Source organism: Papio anubis, chromosome 18 (assembly GCF_008728515.1).
Source record: "Papio anubis isolate 15944 chromosome 18, Panubis1.0, whole genome shotgun sequence".
NCBI lineage: Eukaryota > Metazoa > Chordata > Mammalia > Primates > Cercopithecidae > Papio > Papio anubis.
The window spans coordinates 71,186,899-71,201,808 of record NC_044993.1 but is presented as its reverse complement, the minus strand read 5'-3'; the positions used below and the strand labels follow the sequence as shown (position 1 = coordinate 71,201,808).

Here is a 14,910-nt window from a genome sequence, read left to right as displayed (position 1 = left end):
ATGCCGGACAAGAACTCCAGAGGGCCTACCGCTGGTAGGAAAAATGCTGTAACACTGTAATTCTCCACCCACCCCCAGAACCCGCTCAGGAAAGAGGAAATAGCAGTGGGTTGGGCCAGCCCTGAAGCTGAGGACCCAAGGGGGCAACGGGATTGAAAGACATGTAACACAAACAGCCGAATGGGTGGGGTGTCTCTTGCACCGATCCCAGGCCAAGGGAGGCCTGAGCAGTGGTGCTGCTGGCCACGGAGGTCTCTGGCTGGCTAAGCAGCCCTGAAGAATCCTGTGTCTTAAGGGGTTCTGAGACCAAACAGTTTGAGAATTGTTGGACTAAGGAATATAAATTTTAAAACCAAGACTCCCCAGGCACGGTGGCTCGTGCCTATAATCCCAACACTTTGGGAGGCCAAGGCGGGTGGATCACAAGATCAGGTGTTCAAGACCAGCCTGGACAACATAGTGAAACCCCGTCTCTACTCAAAATACAAAAAAAATTAGCCAGGGTTAGTGGCGGGCACCTGTAATCCCAGCTACTTGGGAGGCTGAGGCAGGAGAATCACTTGAACCCGGGAGATGGAGGTTACAGTGAGCTGAGACCACACCACTGCACTCCAGCCTGGGCGACAAGAGTGAAACTCCGTTTCAAACAAAAACAAAAACAAAAAACAACCAAGACTCTTATCAGCCCACATGACAATACTCTGTGAATTCTCATAATGGCTCTAGGAGGTGGGTGCCTTATCACCCCCGTTTACCGGGTGAAGACACTGAGGCACAGGGAGGGGATGTAACTGCTTAGTCACACAGATGGCAATCGACACAGCAGGGACTTGAACCCAAGCATCTGACCCCAAGCTTGTGCACTTCCTTGGGGACAATTTGGCTACATGTTTAAAAAGCTTTTAAAAATATTTGCCCCCTTTGACCTCTTTCAAGACTCTCAAGAAATCTTTGGCTGGGCGCGGTGGCTCATGCCTGTAATCCCAGCACTTTGGGAGGCTGAGGCAGGTGGATCACAAGGTCAGGAGTTCAAGACCAGCCCGGCCAAGATGGTGAAACCCCGTCTCTACTAAAAATACAAAAAAAATTAGCTGGGCATGGTGGCAGGCATCTGTAATCCCAGCTACTTGGGAGGCTGAGGCAGGAGAACTGCGTGAACCCAGGAGGCAGAGGTTGCAGTGAGCTGAGATCGTGCCACTGCACTCCAGTCTTGGCAACAGGGCAAGACTGTCTCAAAAAAAAAAAAAAAAAATTTGACTTCTCAGCAGGCAAGGTGGCTCACATGTGTAGTCCCAGCACTTTGGGAGGCCGAGGTGGGCGGATCACCTGAGGTCAGAAGTTTGATACCAGTGTGGCCAATATGGTGAAATCCCATCTCTACAAAAATATAAAAATTAGGCATGATCACCAGTGCCTGTAATCCCAGCTACTCGGGAGGCTGAGGCGGGAAAATCGCTTGAACCCGGGAGGCAGAAGTCGGAACAAGCAGAGATCACGCCACTACACTCCAGCATGGGCGACAGAGCGGGACTCTATCTCAAAAAAAAAAAAAAAAGAAAGAAAGAAAGAAAAACTTTGACATTATAGATTCATATACAAAGATATGTATAAGTCATCAAGTTAAAAACAACCAGTAGTCTGTGAATGATTAATAGATAACAGCAAATAAATGAACAAAGGTAGCTGGGCGCGGTGGCTCACGCCTGTAATCCCAGCACTTTGGGAGGCTGAGGCGGGTGCATCACCTGAGGTCAGGAGTTCGATACCAGCCTGGCCAACATGGCGAAACCCGTCTCTACTAAAAGCACAAAAATTAGCCGGGCGTGGTGGCGGGCGCCTGTAATCCCGGCTACTCAGTAGGCTGAGGCATGAGAATTGCTTGAACCCGGGAGGCAGAGGTTGCAGTGAGCCGAGATCAGGCCACTGCTGCACTCCAGTCTAGACGACAGAGCGCAATTCCCGTTTCTCAAAAAAAAAAAAAAAAAAAGTGCACAAGACAATGCCCGGGGAGATAGGATACTGGGATGGGGGCAGCGGGAGCCTTGGTAGCGGAGTCCAGGGTGGGATTCAGAGACCTGCAGAGCCAGGGCCGGGAGGGGCAGGGCAGAGGAAGGGCGTGAAGCGCCGCTGACACTCGAACGTGAGCAGGCGGAAGGTGCGGGAGGTCCCAGAGGACCTCGACCAGGACCCTGGAGCCCTGGGGCGGTGGCACATTCAGCGGCCGCTTTAGAGCGAGGGGGACGGGGCGCGGAGCCAGGCTTGGGGGGGCCAAGGGGGCAGGCGGAGTGGTGGCGACCCTGCGGGCCTGGGAGAGCCGCGGTGAGCCTAGGGGGCCGTGCCGGGGCCGCTCTGGCCGCTGCAACCAAATGTCCCAGGAAAGCAGGGCCCAGGGCCCCGCATCTCCCTGTGCCCGGAGCCAGCCCAGTCCCACCGCACTGGGGGGCTGGAGGATGACGAGTGTCCCGGGCACCCCTTGGGCCGGGTGAACGTGGTTGGACACCGAGAGGGTGGGGCCCGTGGGCAGGGGTGGGCCCAATGGGCCAGGGCTGAACCAATAACGTGAAAGGATGAATGGACAGGGGCTGAACTACAGGGCGAGGGCGGGACTAATGGGTGAGGGCTGGACCAATGGGCAGGGGCTAAACTAATAGACGAGGGCAGGACCAATGGCGCGGATGAGGCTGCTGCGTCGTCAAGGATGCAGAGATGAAAGCAAGGCAGTGGCTTCTTTGAGCCTAAAGACCTTCCCTCCTCATGCTCGGTATCGCGACAGGGGAGAGCAAAACCTTTAAACAAATGCTCCAGTTTCCCTCGCAGGGAGCCGGAGTCAAATAGATGAGGAAGCCCTGGGGTCGCAGTAAAGCCCACCCACTGGTGCTGGGAGAACCTTGCCCGGGACCCGGATCCAGGCCGCAGGTCCCCCGAGGCTCCGCCTCTGACGATGACACCCATTCCCGGGTCTTCCCGCCCCCTTACTGAATTTTGGCCCCGCCTCCTCCCTCCGATTGGCTGGACGTCCAGCTATACACCGCTCGGGCAAGACCCGGAGGATCGGCCCCCGCTAGAAGACAAGGCCCTTGTGACCTTGCTGCGCATGCGCCTGCAGTGACCCCGGCTTGAGGTGACGGCGCGAGCTGAGGCGGGGGCCCTTGGCGCGGAGGTTGAGGGACCCGCCGCGGCGCTGTCGCCGGAGAGGGAGGGCACCGCTGCCGTCGGTGAGGACGGGCCCCGGCGGGCGGGGAGGGTCGCGCGTCCTCGGCGTGGTCGCGTCCCCGGCCCGGCTCTCCCGGGGGTCCCGAGGGCTGCGGGTGCTGAGGAGGGGTCCGCGTCCCGACACTCAGGCCGCCTCCTGTGAGGTCTCCCGCGATTCCCTCCTTGCCTCTCGCCCCTCCTCCCCCACCCTCCCGTACCCTGGCCAGAGCCTCAACACCCCCACATGAAGGAGCTCCGCACTAGCCCGCCGGCCCCTGGCGGTGTCCGCGGCGCCCAGCGCTGCCTTCCCGGCGCCCCCCAACCCCCGCCGGCCCCGTCCCCCGCTTGCAGCTCTGGAGGTCCCTGCAGGGACGGCAGCTACTTGGAGGCGTGAGATACTGGGGCGGGGGAGACACTTGGGACCTCAGGGTGTGGGTATTCTTGGGAAAGGAGAGAGCCGGGAAGCTGGGACCATTTGGGCGCAGCACAGCCCGCGTTTGATGCCGATTGCATCGGGTAAAGGAGGAGTAAAAGAAAGATTCTGAGCCCTGGTGATTAGGAGAAGGAGCTGCCACGACTGAAATTCCCATCGTGGGAAAGGTCTGCACTGCACACCATAGAGTAGCAGTTCTTGGCCTTCTTGGGGCAGGGGTCACAGCCGGTTTTTAAAATCTCCCTATAAGGATGTGTACTGCACACCTTAGTGTCCCGTCATCCCGTCAGGGGGTCAATCACAGCCCCCCACCGTGGACTGCGTGGAGCAGTGATTATTGGGGAGCGGCTGTCCATATCGCCTGGGAACTTTTGCAATGACTTCACCCTTGCCTATCAGCTGTTAACATCCTCTAATAAATTCACCGCTGTTTCCGTTACGCGGATGAAACCTGCCGGGAGGGCAAGGGATTTGTCCTCGCGGCTGAGGATGCCGGTGGTAGTGGACATTGATGTTTCTCTCCCTTTCGTATGAAGATGATTCTGTGGGTCCACCATGAGGCACCAGGCAGGGGTCCTGTCTTCCAGAACCTCATCAGTAAGGGACTGAAACTTGTATTAGTTTCCTGTTGCTGTCCTGATAAATATGGTGGCTTAAAGCAACACAGGTCGGGTGCAGTGCCTCACGCCTGTAATCCCAGCACTTTGGGAGGCTGAGGCGGGCAGATCACAAGGTCAGGAGATAGAGACCATTCTGACTAACACGGGGAAACCCCGTCTCTACTAAAACAAAAATACAAGGCCGGGCGCGGTGGCTCAAGCCTGTAATCCCAGCACTTTGGGAGGCCAGGGCGGGTGGATCACGAGGTCAGGAGTTCCAGACCAGCCTGGCCAACATAGCGAAACCCTGTCGCTACTAAAAATACAAAAATTAGCCGGGCGTGGTGGCGGGCGCCTGTAATCCCAGCTACTCCAGAGGCTGAGGCAGAATAATGACTTGAATCCGGGAGGCAGAGGTTGCAGTGAGCCGAGACTGCACTGCTGCAATTCAGCCCGAGCGGCAGAGAGACTCCATCTCAAAACAAACAGACAAAAAATTAGCCAGGGCCGGGCATGGTGGCTCCCGCCTGTAATCCCAACACTTTGGGAGGCTGACGAGGGCGGATCACCTGAAGTTGGCAGTTCGAGACTAGCCTGACCAACATGGAGAAACCCTGTCTCTGCAAAAAATACAAAATTTGCCAGGCATGGTGGCGCATGCCTGTAATCCCAGCTACTCAGGAGGCTGAGGCGGGAGAATGGCTTGAACCCGGGAGGCAGAGGTTACAGTGACCCAAGGTTGCACCATTGCACTCCAGCCTGGGCAAAAGAGCGAAACTCCGTCTCAAAAAAAAAAAAGAAAAGAAAAGAAAAAAGAACTCCGGGTAATTCTTAGGAATAGTGAGGTTGTAGAACTGCTGTTCATATGTTAATAGACTCAGTTTACCTTTTTTCTGAATATTTAAAAACTTTATTGAGATAATTCACATACTGTGCAATTTACCCATTTAAAGTATACAGTTTGGCCGGGCGTGGTGGCTCACGCCTGTAATCCCAGCACTTTGGGAGGCCGAGACGGGCGGATCACGAGGTCAGGAGATGGAGACCATCCTGGCTAACACCGTGAAACCCCGTCTACACTAAAAAAAATACAAAAAACTAGCGGGGCACGGTGGTGGGCCCCTGTAGTCCCAGCTACTCGGGAGGCTGAGGCAGGAGAATGGCGTGAACCCAGGAGGCGGAGCTTGCAGTGAGCTGAGGTCCGGCCACTGCACTCCAGCCTGGGCGACAGAGCGAGACTCCGTCTCAAATTAAAAAAAAGAAAAAAAAAAAAAGAATTCCTCTTGAGGAAGATTTGTCCCTTCTTCAACATTTATTTATTCAATTATTTATATCAGCTTGGACTCATGGATATTTATTTTATTATCTGGGTTATAATCCCAACCACTGGCTTCCAAGGCAGGGCCTCAACTCTGAGGATCAGTTTTCTTTGTAACTGGCATTTCTGACTTCAAGTATCTGCTGCCCAAGGCCATTGGCTCTGGACCAGGCCTCCATCTCCCCAGGGACAGAGTAGAGTGATGGGGACACTGGGAAGGGAGATTATTGGGTAGCAATAATAGAGGTCAGGGTTGACATAATTTTTCCTGACTCAGGTCCCAGGTCAAGGACCAAGGACGTGGCTCTGGACAGGTTACTTCTGTGCTAGGTGCAGGCAGGAGGACCAGAGTGGCAGGGTTTTCTCTCTCTCTTTTATTTAATTAATTTATTTATTTATTTATTTATTTTTTTTTTTTTTTTGAGACGGAGTCTCGCTCTGTCGCCCAGGCTGGAGTGCAGTGGCCGGATCTCAGCTCACTGCAAGCTCTGCCTCCCGGGTTTACGCCATTCTCCTGCCTCAGCCTCCCGAGTAGCTGGGACTACAGGCGCCCACCACATCGCCCGGCTAGTTTTTTTGTATTTTTTAGTAGAGACGGGGTTTCACTGTGTTAGCCAGGATGGTCTCGATCTCCTGACCTCGTGATTCGCCCGTCTCGGCCTCCCAAAGTGCTGGGATTACAGGCTTGAGCCACCGCGCCCGGCCTAATTTATTTTTTTATAGTGACGAGGTCTCCCTGTGTTGCCAGGCTGGTCTCGAACTCCTGGGCTTAAGTGATCCTCCCACCTTACTCATGCCTCTGACCGGCCAGCTACAATCTCAGGTTGCTATGTCCCCTTCCTTGGGTTAAATCATTTGCTAGAGTGGCTCAAAGAACTCAAGGAAACAGTGCCAGGCATGGTGGCTCATGCTTGTAATCCCAGCACTTTGGGAGGCTGAGGCGGGTGGATCACTTGAGGTTGGGAGTTTGAGACCAGCCTCGCCAACATGGTAAAAACCCAACTCAACTAAAAATACAAAAATTAGCTTGGCATAGTGGCTGACACTTGTAATCCCAGCTACTCGGGAGGCTGAGGCAGGAGAATTGCTTGAACCTGGGAAGTAGAGGTTGCAGTAAGCTGAGATTGCTCCATTACACTCCAGCCTGGGTGACAAGAACGAGATTCCATCTCAAAAAAACAAACTATTTACAGGCCAGGTGTGGCAGCTCACGCCTGTAATCTCAGCACTTTGGGAGGCCGAGGCAGGTGGATCACCTGAGGTCAGGAGTTCGAGACCAGCTTGGCCAACATGGTGAAACCCCATCTCTACTAAAAATACAAAAAATTAGCTGGGCATGGTGGTGCGCACCAGTAATCCCAGCTACTTGGGAGACTTAGGAGAATATCTTGAACCCAGGAGGCAGAAGTTGCAGTGAGCCAAGATCACAACACTGCACTCCAGCCTGGGAGACAGAGCAAGACTCCATCTCAAAAACAAAAAACAAAAAACAAAACTTATTTACATTTACCATTTTATTATAAAGGACACAGATGAAAATATAAATGCAACCAGGCGTGGAGGCTGAGGCGGGTGGATCACGAGTTCAAGAGATCAAGACCATCCTGGCCAACATGGTGAAACCCCGTCTCTACTAAAAATATAAAAATTAGGTGGGTGTGGTGGCGCACACCTGTAGTCCCAGCTACGTGGGAGGCTGTGGCAGGAGGATCACTGGAACCCAGGAGATGGAGGTTGCAGTGAGCCGAGATTGCGCCACTGCACTCCAGCCTGGTGACAGAGCGAGATTCTGTCTCAAAAAATAAAATAACTAAAATACATATATATTTAAATATATAATATATATTATATATTATATATGTCATATATAATATATATTATGTATATAAATGCAGCAGCATGTGTGGGAGGGGCTCAGTTTCCATTCCCACCCCACTCCCAACTCCCACACACCCCTCCAAGGACTCCATGTGTTCCTGGAAGCTCTGGGAACCCTCTCCTTTTGGGTTTTTATGGAGGCTTCATTACATAGGCATGATTGATTGAACCATAGGCCATTGGTGAACAACTTAACCTTCAGGCCCTCTCCCCTTCCTGGAGGTTGGAAGTGGGGCTGAAAGTCCCAACCCTCTAACCCTGCCTTGGTCTTTTGGGTGACCAGCCCCACTGAAGCAGCCCAGTGGCTACCAGCCATCAATCAGTACCTAAGCATACAAAAAGACATCATTTTGGAGATTCGAGGAATTTTAGGAATTATATACTAGGAGAGAGGGTCAAAGACCAAATATATATTTCACAATATGAAAGAGCACAATTTACGTATTTCAGGATTCCCTTCTTGTTACAACTTAATGAGATTTTTTTTATTTTCCTGACTTTTCTCTTTGGATAATTAGCCAGTAGTTTAGGTCTGTCTTGTTCCTTTACTATAGGGTTTGAATTTGAGATGGGGCTGACGGCCCTTTTTTTGCGGGGGGGGGACGGAGTCTCGCTCTGTTGCCCAGGCTGGAGTGCAGTGGCATGATCTCGGCTCACTGCAAGCTCCGCCTCCCGGGTTCACGCCATTCACCTGTTTCAGCCTCCTGAGTAGCTGGGACTACAGGCGCCGCCACCAAGCCCGGCTAATTTTTTGTATTTTTAATAGAGACAGGGTTTCACCGTGTTAGCCATGATGGTCTAGATCTCCCGACCTTGTGATCCGCCCACCTCGGACTCCCAAAGTGCTGGGGCATTACAGGCGTGAACTGCCGCGCCCGGCCTCTTTCGGGCCCTTTTCTGCAGCTTAGAGTTGGCCTGGCTGCAGGGCTGGGACTATAGAATGGCAAGGAGGTGCCTCAGGTGCCAAATATTAGGTTGGTGAAAATTAATTGCGGTTTTGTCATTGAAAGCAATGGCAAAACCGCAATTACTTTTGCACTAACCTAATATAAGGAGGCGTGCAGTCTGGGGGTCAGAGTGAGTGTGGAGGTCTCCTGGAAGGGCCGCTGGCCTGGAGCAGGCTGCTAGGTCTGGGTCCCTGCCAGCCTTGCGGGGACGAACTGCTGTATTTTGCAGGAATTTACACGCTGGGTATGCAAGAGGCTGCATGTTTTTTGGACTCTAGGAGCGCTGCGGTCACAGAGCCGTCACGGCGGGAGGCGCTAGAGGACCCGGGGTGGACTCGGACGTGGGGTCAGGGATCCTGGCATTTCTTCCTACCCAGACCTCCTGTTCATGCTGCGGAGCGTGGGAGGCGTAGGGAGATCGGCCGCCAGAGGGACGTGCGCCGGAGCCAATCAGCGTGTGAAGCAGGGCGCTATGTGGTTGGGGCCTCCTGTAACCTTTTTCCGCCCTGGAGTGGCTGGCCGGGTCATTGCCACTGGAGGTTCCCGGGGCTCCCCAGGTCTCCAGCATCCCCACATCGCCCTGTGACGCAGATGAGCAGAGCCGGAAGGGCCGCGCGGGAGGAACAGGGGTTGGCTTGCCCGGAGGCGGATGGATAACGCGACCCCGATCCCTGCGGTACTCTGCAGTCATGTGACTCGCTGCCTGGCGCATTTCTTCGAGTGCCCACCCCCTCGAGAAGGTGCCCCTGGGGTGGGGGCTTCACATCTGCTTTTGTTTAGTGGTCAGAGGACTACAGAGGGGACCTCTCAGGACAAGGCCTGCAACCCCCCTACTCCAGCCCTGCATCCTCAGGCCCCTCTCATGGACAATAGGGTCTTAGAAAACGCCAGGGTGCTGGGCATGGACCCCTCAGACCAGACGCATTGGGAGGGGTCCAAAGAGACCATGAGAACCTCAAGCCCAGGTTGGGGGATTGGCCCCGAGGGAAAAGTGGGCATCCCTGGGCCTTGTCCTGCGTGGGTCCTGGACAGGGGGCTAGGTGGCTGCCCAGGCTGCAATCTTGTGTCTAGGCTAAAACTGTAGGCTGGGAAAGTCCCCATCATCGGCCTACCACCCAATCCCCACCCAAAAGACAGAAAGGCCACCCCACACTGGTGCTACAGCACCTCAGGACCGGGTCTCCAGGCCAACCAGAGCCGGGCGCTTGCCCCTACAAGGTTATAACCCATCCTTTCTGCTTCTCCAGGCCAGAAGCCAAGGAGCCCTCAGTGACTGTGGGATCCAAGACATTATATCGCTGTCCCCACCGAGCCAGGGAAGTGCCAACACCAGCTCAGACAAGGTTGGTGTGAGAACCAGCGGGTCGGGGAGACTGTGGGCCTCCAGACGGGGATGCGACTGGATCTGGTTGTCCCACCTTCCAGGGCCAGCTGCAGTGCTGTGGTCTGCAAAGTGCTGGCAGGTGCCTGGCCCATGTTCCCTGTGACAACACAAACTGAGCTCATGTCCCCAAAGTGCTTAGCTCTGATGCTTGGTGCCCAGGGACACCAGTGTCAGTTAAAATGGATGAAGTACATCAGATGCTGTGTGGTCATGGGCTCTGTGTCCACTCTAGCTCTGCCACTCTGGCTGTGTGGATCACCCTGGCATGCCTCAGTGTCCTCAACTATGACTGGGTCCATAAAAACAGCCTGCTGTCATAACAGGGGTGGGATGGGGGACTGGAAGCAGTTCACAGGGTGGAAACCCTTTGACTGTGCTCAGCACGTGGGAGGCCCCTCGGTAGTGGCTGGGCTCTTAGTCCATTAGTCACTCTGATGGCCCCTTGTGGAGAGTGTTTACTGTGCACATTTTCCAGATGGGGTTAGATGGGGGTGACATATCCAAGGCTGCCAGGAGAGGAACTGGCAGAACAGAAGCCTAGTTCCATCAGGGCCCCCGCCAGCCTTGGCTCCAGAGAGCAGTGAGGCAGCCCCATCTGCCCACCTCCCTCCCAGAGCCGCGTCTAGAGCCCCCCAAGGGCTTCCTCCACTGACGGGATTTTGCTTCCTTCCTTAGGACGGAACCGCTGAACTCCAGGTTGCTTGCCTGGGAGTAGGAGAAATCCACCTGCTGGGGGCTGAGCGTGGCCTGAGGGACAGGCCCTGGGTCCAGGGATGCCCCTGCCTGAGCCCAGCGAGCAGGAGGGTGAGAGTGTGAAGGCTGGCCAGGAGCCGTCCCCCGAGCCAGGCACAGAAGTCGTCCCGGCAGCCCCCAGGAAGCCCAGAAAGTTCTCCAAACTGGTCCTACTCACAGCCTCCAAAGACAGCACCAAGGTGGCGGGGGCCAAACGCAAGGGCGTGCACTGCGTCATGTCCCTGGGGGTGCCCGGCCCTGCCACCCTTGCCAAGGCCCTCCTCCAGATCCACCCCGAGGCCCAGCGGGCCATTGAGGCAGCCCCTCAAGAGCCTGAGCAGAAACGCAGCAGGCAGGACCCAGGTAAGGCTCCACAGCGGCCCCCCAGGACAGCTTGGCACCTCCCAGGGTGGCCCCCACAGCCGCGCTGGCTCCATCAGGCCCTTCTCCCTGTCGTGCAGGTCCTCGTTCCCTGACTTTGACTACGTGTGGGGAGCAGTGGCACAGGGGTTAGGGCACAGGCCTGGGCATCCCCCGACCTCCAACCCTGCCTCTGAGCGGCCTTGCCTCTCTGCGTCTGTTCCCCACTCTGGAATGCGCTGCCCACTGACTCCTTCACAAGGGAGCATCTGAGGGTGTGGTGGGGCCCACAGGCAGCTGCTATCAGCTTCAAGGTCTTGGCTTGCAGCTGCTCAGTGAGAGTCTCTAAGGCCAGGAGCTTGATAGGTCACCTTTCCATATGTTCTAGAAAGCTCCTGTTGTCTCACTCGCTGTTCAGTCACTTAGCAACATCCACTGAACAGCAGCTGTGTGCAGGCTGGGCTCTGGAGACTCGAGGCACGCAGGATGAGACCCCCAGCAGACCAAGGCAGTGACCTCAGCCTGGCTCTCCAGGACTGCCCCTGCCCTTCCTACCTCCTCTGCCCAAGCAATCACCCCCCCCCCCGACAAGCCTCCAGGGAGACAGAGCTCGGGGCTCACAGGTCCCATGGGGGAGTGGGGCTGGGGGTGTGGCCCTAGCTGCTGCAGGCTGGCTGGAGGTGATGGGTCAGGTTCATTCCCTCTGCTTTACTGTGGGAGTGATGCGATGGATGGAGGCATTGAGTGTCTTCAGCCCCGGCTCCCACTCCCAGGGCCCTTGGCTCTGCCCCTGCTGTGTACTAGACCTTTCTGTCAGCTAGACTTGGGGGATACAGCCAGGTGGGGCATGGTAGCAGAGATGGCATGAGAGCAGGGCTGCCCCTTTCCCTGCACCCAGCTCTCCCTGAGGTGGCCCAGGCCCTGCCCCGCTGTCCCCTGTAGGAGGACAGGTCCCCCCTCCTGGCCCCACAGCAGGTCCTCAGGTCCACAGGTCCTGCCTCTGGGCTCCACCAGGGCAGGCAGCGGAGGGGGCAGGGCCCTAGGCAGCAGAGGAAATGGGCTGGGTACACCTTTTGAGCTGGAAGTTCCAGAGAGATGGGGCAGGGGGATGCCCAGTGGGTGGGAAGAAGATGAACTGGGGTTTCTTCCCGACTAGCAGTGGGCTCTGCCATGCCCTAAGAAGAAGAAAAGTCATAGCAGGTGGCCTTGGCTTGTGACCTCTGAACAGGTGGCCCCTGGGGTCAGCCAGGATACTCAGACTGGCAGCCCATTGTAAGAAAAGGGGGTGCTCTTAGGGTTCCTTCAGTTTGCTGGCAGGGCAGGGACCCTGCCTCACTGATGAAAATTGAGGGGTGAGTGGCCTGAGGTCACAGAGGGTCACAGCCCCATAGCCTCCCCGGGGCTGAGACCCCAGAATGCCTGAGATGGTGGTGTCCACAGCCACAGGCTTGGAGCTCTCAGGGAACCTAGTGGACCCCTCGGCCTCCATTCCTTTGCTGGAGTCTCAGGCCTGGTGTGAGCAGTGCTGTGGAACTCAGAAGGACCCCGTCCTCCCAGAGCTGGTGGGAGTGCCTGGCTCTCACTGCGAAGCCCCCACCATCCAGTCTTGCTCTGAGAGCCTCTGTGTGTCCCCCTGGCTTCTCCCGCCAACCTTGGGCAGAGGGTGCAGTCCCCACAGCCTGTGGGAGGCAGGGCTCAGAGGAGTGAAGTCACCACCCTGAGGCCACCAGGAGGTCCCTGTAGAGGGCAGAGGGGGTTGGAGTTTGGCTCAGGGTCTATTAGCTCTGTGGAATGAGAGCATCTCAAGGTCCTCCTAGCCCCTTTGAGACTCCTGCTTACTGCTGGGATCCATCTAGGCCCTTTGTGAGAATTGGAGCACAGCTATCTTCTCCAGATGAAAGGCAGAGCAGGGCTCCATCAGGCCCCAGGGGTCCCGCAGGCAGTCACCCTCGAGCATCGACCACCCCCACCTGCCAACTCCTCCGTCCTTCTGTCCCCACCCCAGGTCCAGCAGAGGCGATGGCTGTGGCTTCCCAGTGCTCAGCACAAACTTGGCCTCACGTTTCCTGGAAATGATTTTAGCAGCTTTTGTGGCCCTGGGCTGGTGGCCTTGGGAGCAGTGTCCCTGAGTAGCAGTCACTTCTCAGTCAGGCAGAGACTTCTGGCCCTGGAACATCCACTGGCTGGGGTGAGAGTGAGGCCTGGTAGACCCCCAACACCCAAGCTCAGCCCTCCCTTCTCCATTGACACCAGCCTGATCCACCTTCTTCTCTTGCAGGCGCAGATAGAACAGAAGACAGTGCATTAGCAGCAGGGCCTCCTGAGGCTGCTGGGGAGAACTCCGCCCCCTGCCCTGTGGCACCTGGCAAGTCCCTGTAACATTGACGACAGCGCATCCTCCCAGGCCACCAATCCGGCCATAGGCTCTTCTCTGTCCGCAGGGCTTCGGGGGCCCAATCGGTGAATCTTTGCTTTCAACATTGTGTAATTTCTTTCTTTCTTTTTTTTTAGATCAAGTATAAGTTACTTTTGTAAGCAGAAAAGTACTTTCAAACAAGAATAAAAGAAGCTGTTCGCTAGACCCCATAATGGGCAGGTTTTAAACATTCCAGGCTTCTAGGTCCTTTGAGGCTCAGCTCTGATGCCACCACCCCTGGGTCTCCCCACCCCAGCCCTTACTGGGCCCTTCCAGAGTGCCCCTTAGTCACTGCCCTCCCTGACCCAAGTTTCGCTTCCTCCATGAAGCCTCCCAGACTGACAGCTCCCAGGCACTAAGGGAGCTCAGCCTTGCTGAGAATGGTAGCTCCCGGATTCTGCTGAGGGAGAGGTAGGCCTGCAGCTCATGGGTGGGTTCAGGGAGGAACCTGACAAAAGCACATGCGGCCTGCCTGTCATGTTCTTTCCAGGGGGTTTGTGGGATGAGGGAACCGGAGTTCCTGCCCTGGCCCCCTGGGTGTCACCCCTGCTGGAGGGGAGGTGAAGGAAGCACAGCTACCCTACTTGAGCTCCCAAGTCAGCGAGCCTCCAAGAGGCTTCCCATGCAGTCCTCATTCTTTTAAAACTGCCTCTGGGCTCAAGGCAATGTTAGGGTTTTGTTTGTTTGTTTGTTTGTTTTGAGGTGGAATTTCACTCTTGTCGCACAGGCTGGAGTGCAGTGGCACAATCTGGACTCATTGTAACCACCACTTCCCGGGTTCAAGCGATTCTCTTGACTCAGCCTCCTGAGTAGCTGGGATTATAGGCGCCCGCCATCACGCCTGGCTAATTTTTATATATTTAGTAGAGATGGGGTTTTACCATGTTGGCCAGGCTGGTCTTGAACTCCTGACCTTAGTAATCTGCCTGCCTCAGCCTCCCAAAGTGCTGGGATTACAGGCATGAGCCACCATGCCCGGCCCTGATTCTGTATTCAAATGGCTTCTGTGTTCACCATGCTTTCTCCTTTCCCAAGTGTTTTTTTGTTTGTTTGTTTTGTTTTGTTTTTTGAGATGGGGTCTCACTCTGTTGCCCAGGCTGGAGTGCAGCGGTGCGATCTCGGCTCACTGCAACTGCCGCCTCCCAGGTTCAAGCCATTCTCCTGCTTCAGCCTCTCAAGTAGCTGGGATCACAGGTGCGCACCACCATGCCTGGCTAAGTTTTTGTATTTTTAGTAGAGATGGGGTTTCACCATGTTAGCCAGGCTGGTCTGGAACTCTTGACCTCAGGTGATTTGCCCGCCTCGGCCTCCCAAAGTGCTGGGATTACAGGTGTGAGCCACTGCTCGAGGCCTGTTCCCAAGTACTCTTGGCTATCTGTTCTTGTCAGATGTTAAGGATGCCTGAGGATGTCAGGGCAGGACGTGTCAGGTGCAACCTCAAGAAGTGGGAGTGAGGAAGAGGAAGCTGGGGTGGGTCAGAGGGCAGGGTCACTGTGGGGCGCCCCTGCCCTGTACTCAGTGTGGCACCATCAGGCCCCTCCTGCTGTTGCCTGGGAAGCCTTACCCGGCAGTGAGGGGTGACTGTGCAGCAGCAGGGCCAGGAGCGGGGGAGCATTTTTGGTGCCCCCTTAAGTGGAGTTGGGGGAACAGC

At 55.7% G+C, this 14,910-nt stretch overlaps 1 protein-coding gene across 3 annotated transcripts; it reads left to right on the top strand.

Moving 5' to 3' along the window:
- The first annotated feature begins 2,652 nt into the window (after positions 1-2,652).
- Positions 2,653-13,447, top strand: FLYWCH2 (FLYWCH family member 2). 3 transcript variants are annotated; one of them, XM_003916406.5, is made up of 4 exons: positions 2,653-3,215; positions 9,615-9,710; positions 10,427-10,846; positions 13,122-13,447. In XM_003916406.5, exons 3-4 carry the CDS (start codon positions 10,525-10,527, stop codon positions 13,220-13,222), a joined length of 423 nt encoding a protein of 140 aa, XP_003916455.1. In that variant the 5' UTR covers positions 2,653-3,215; positions 9,615-9,710; positions 10,427-10,524; the 3' UTR covers positions 13,223-13,447. The 3 variants fall into 3 exon arrangements, with proteins under 3 accessions (XP_003916455.1, XP_009194054.1, XP_009194053.1); XM_009195790.3 differs by lacking the exon at positions 2,653-3,215 and adding an exon at positions 8,302-9,043; XM_009195789.3 differs by lacking the exon at positions 2,653-3,215 and adding an exon at positions 8,302-9,107.
- The last annotated feature ends 1,463 nt before the right edge of the window (positions 13,448-14,910 follow it).

Excerpts from the sequence above, each read along its gene's own strand:
- FLYWCH2 (XM_003916406.5), top strand. The coding sequence starts at position 10,525 with ATGCCCCTGCCTGAGCCCAGCGAGCAGGAGGGTGAGAGTGTGAAGGCT. Across the intron at positions 10,847-13,121 it reads ACGCAGCAGGCAGGACCCAG|GCGCAGATAGAACAGAAGAC; the intron begins GTAAGGCTCCAC and ends CTTCTCTTGCAG.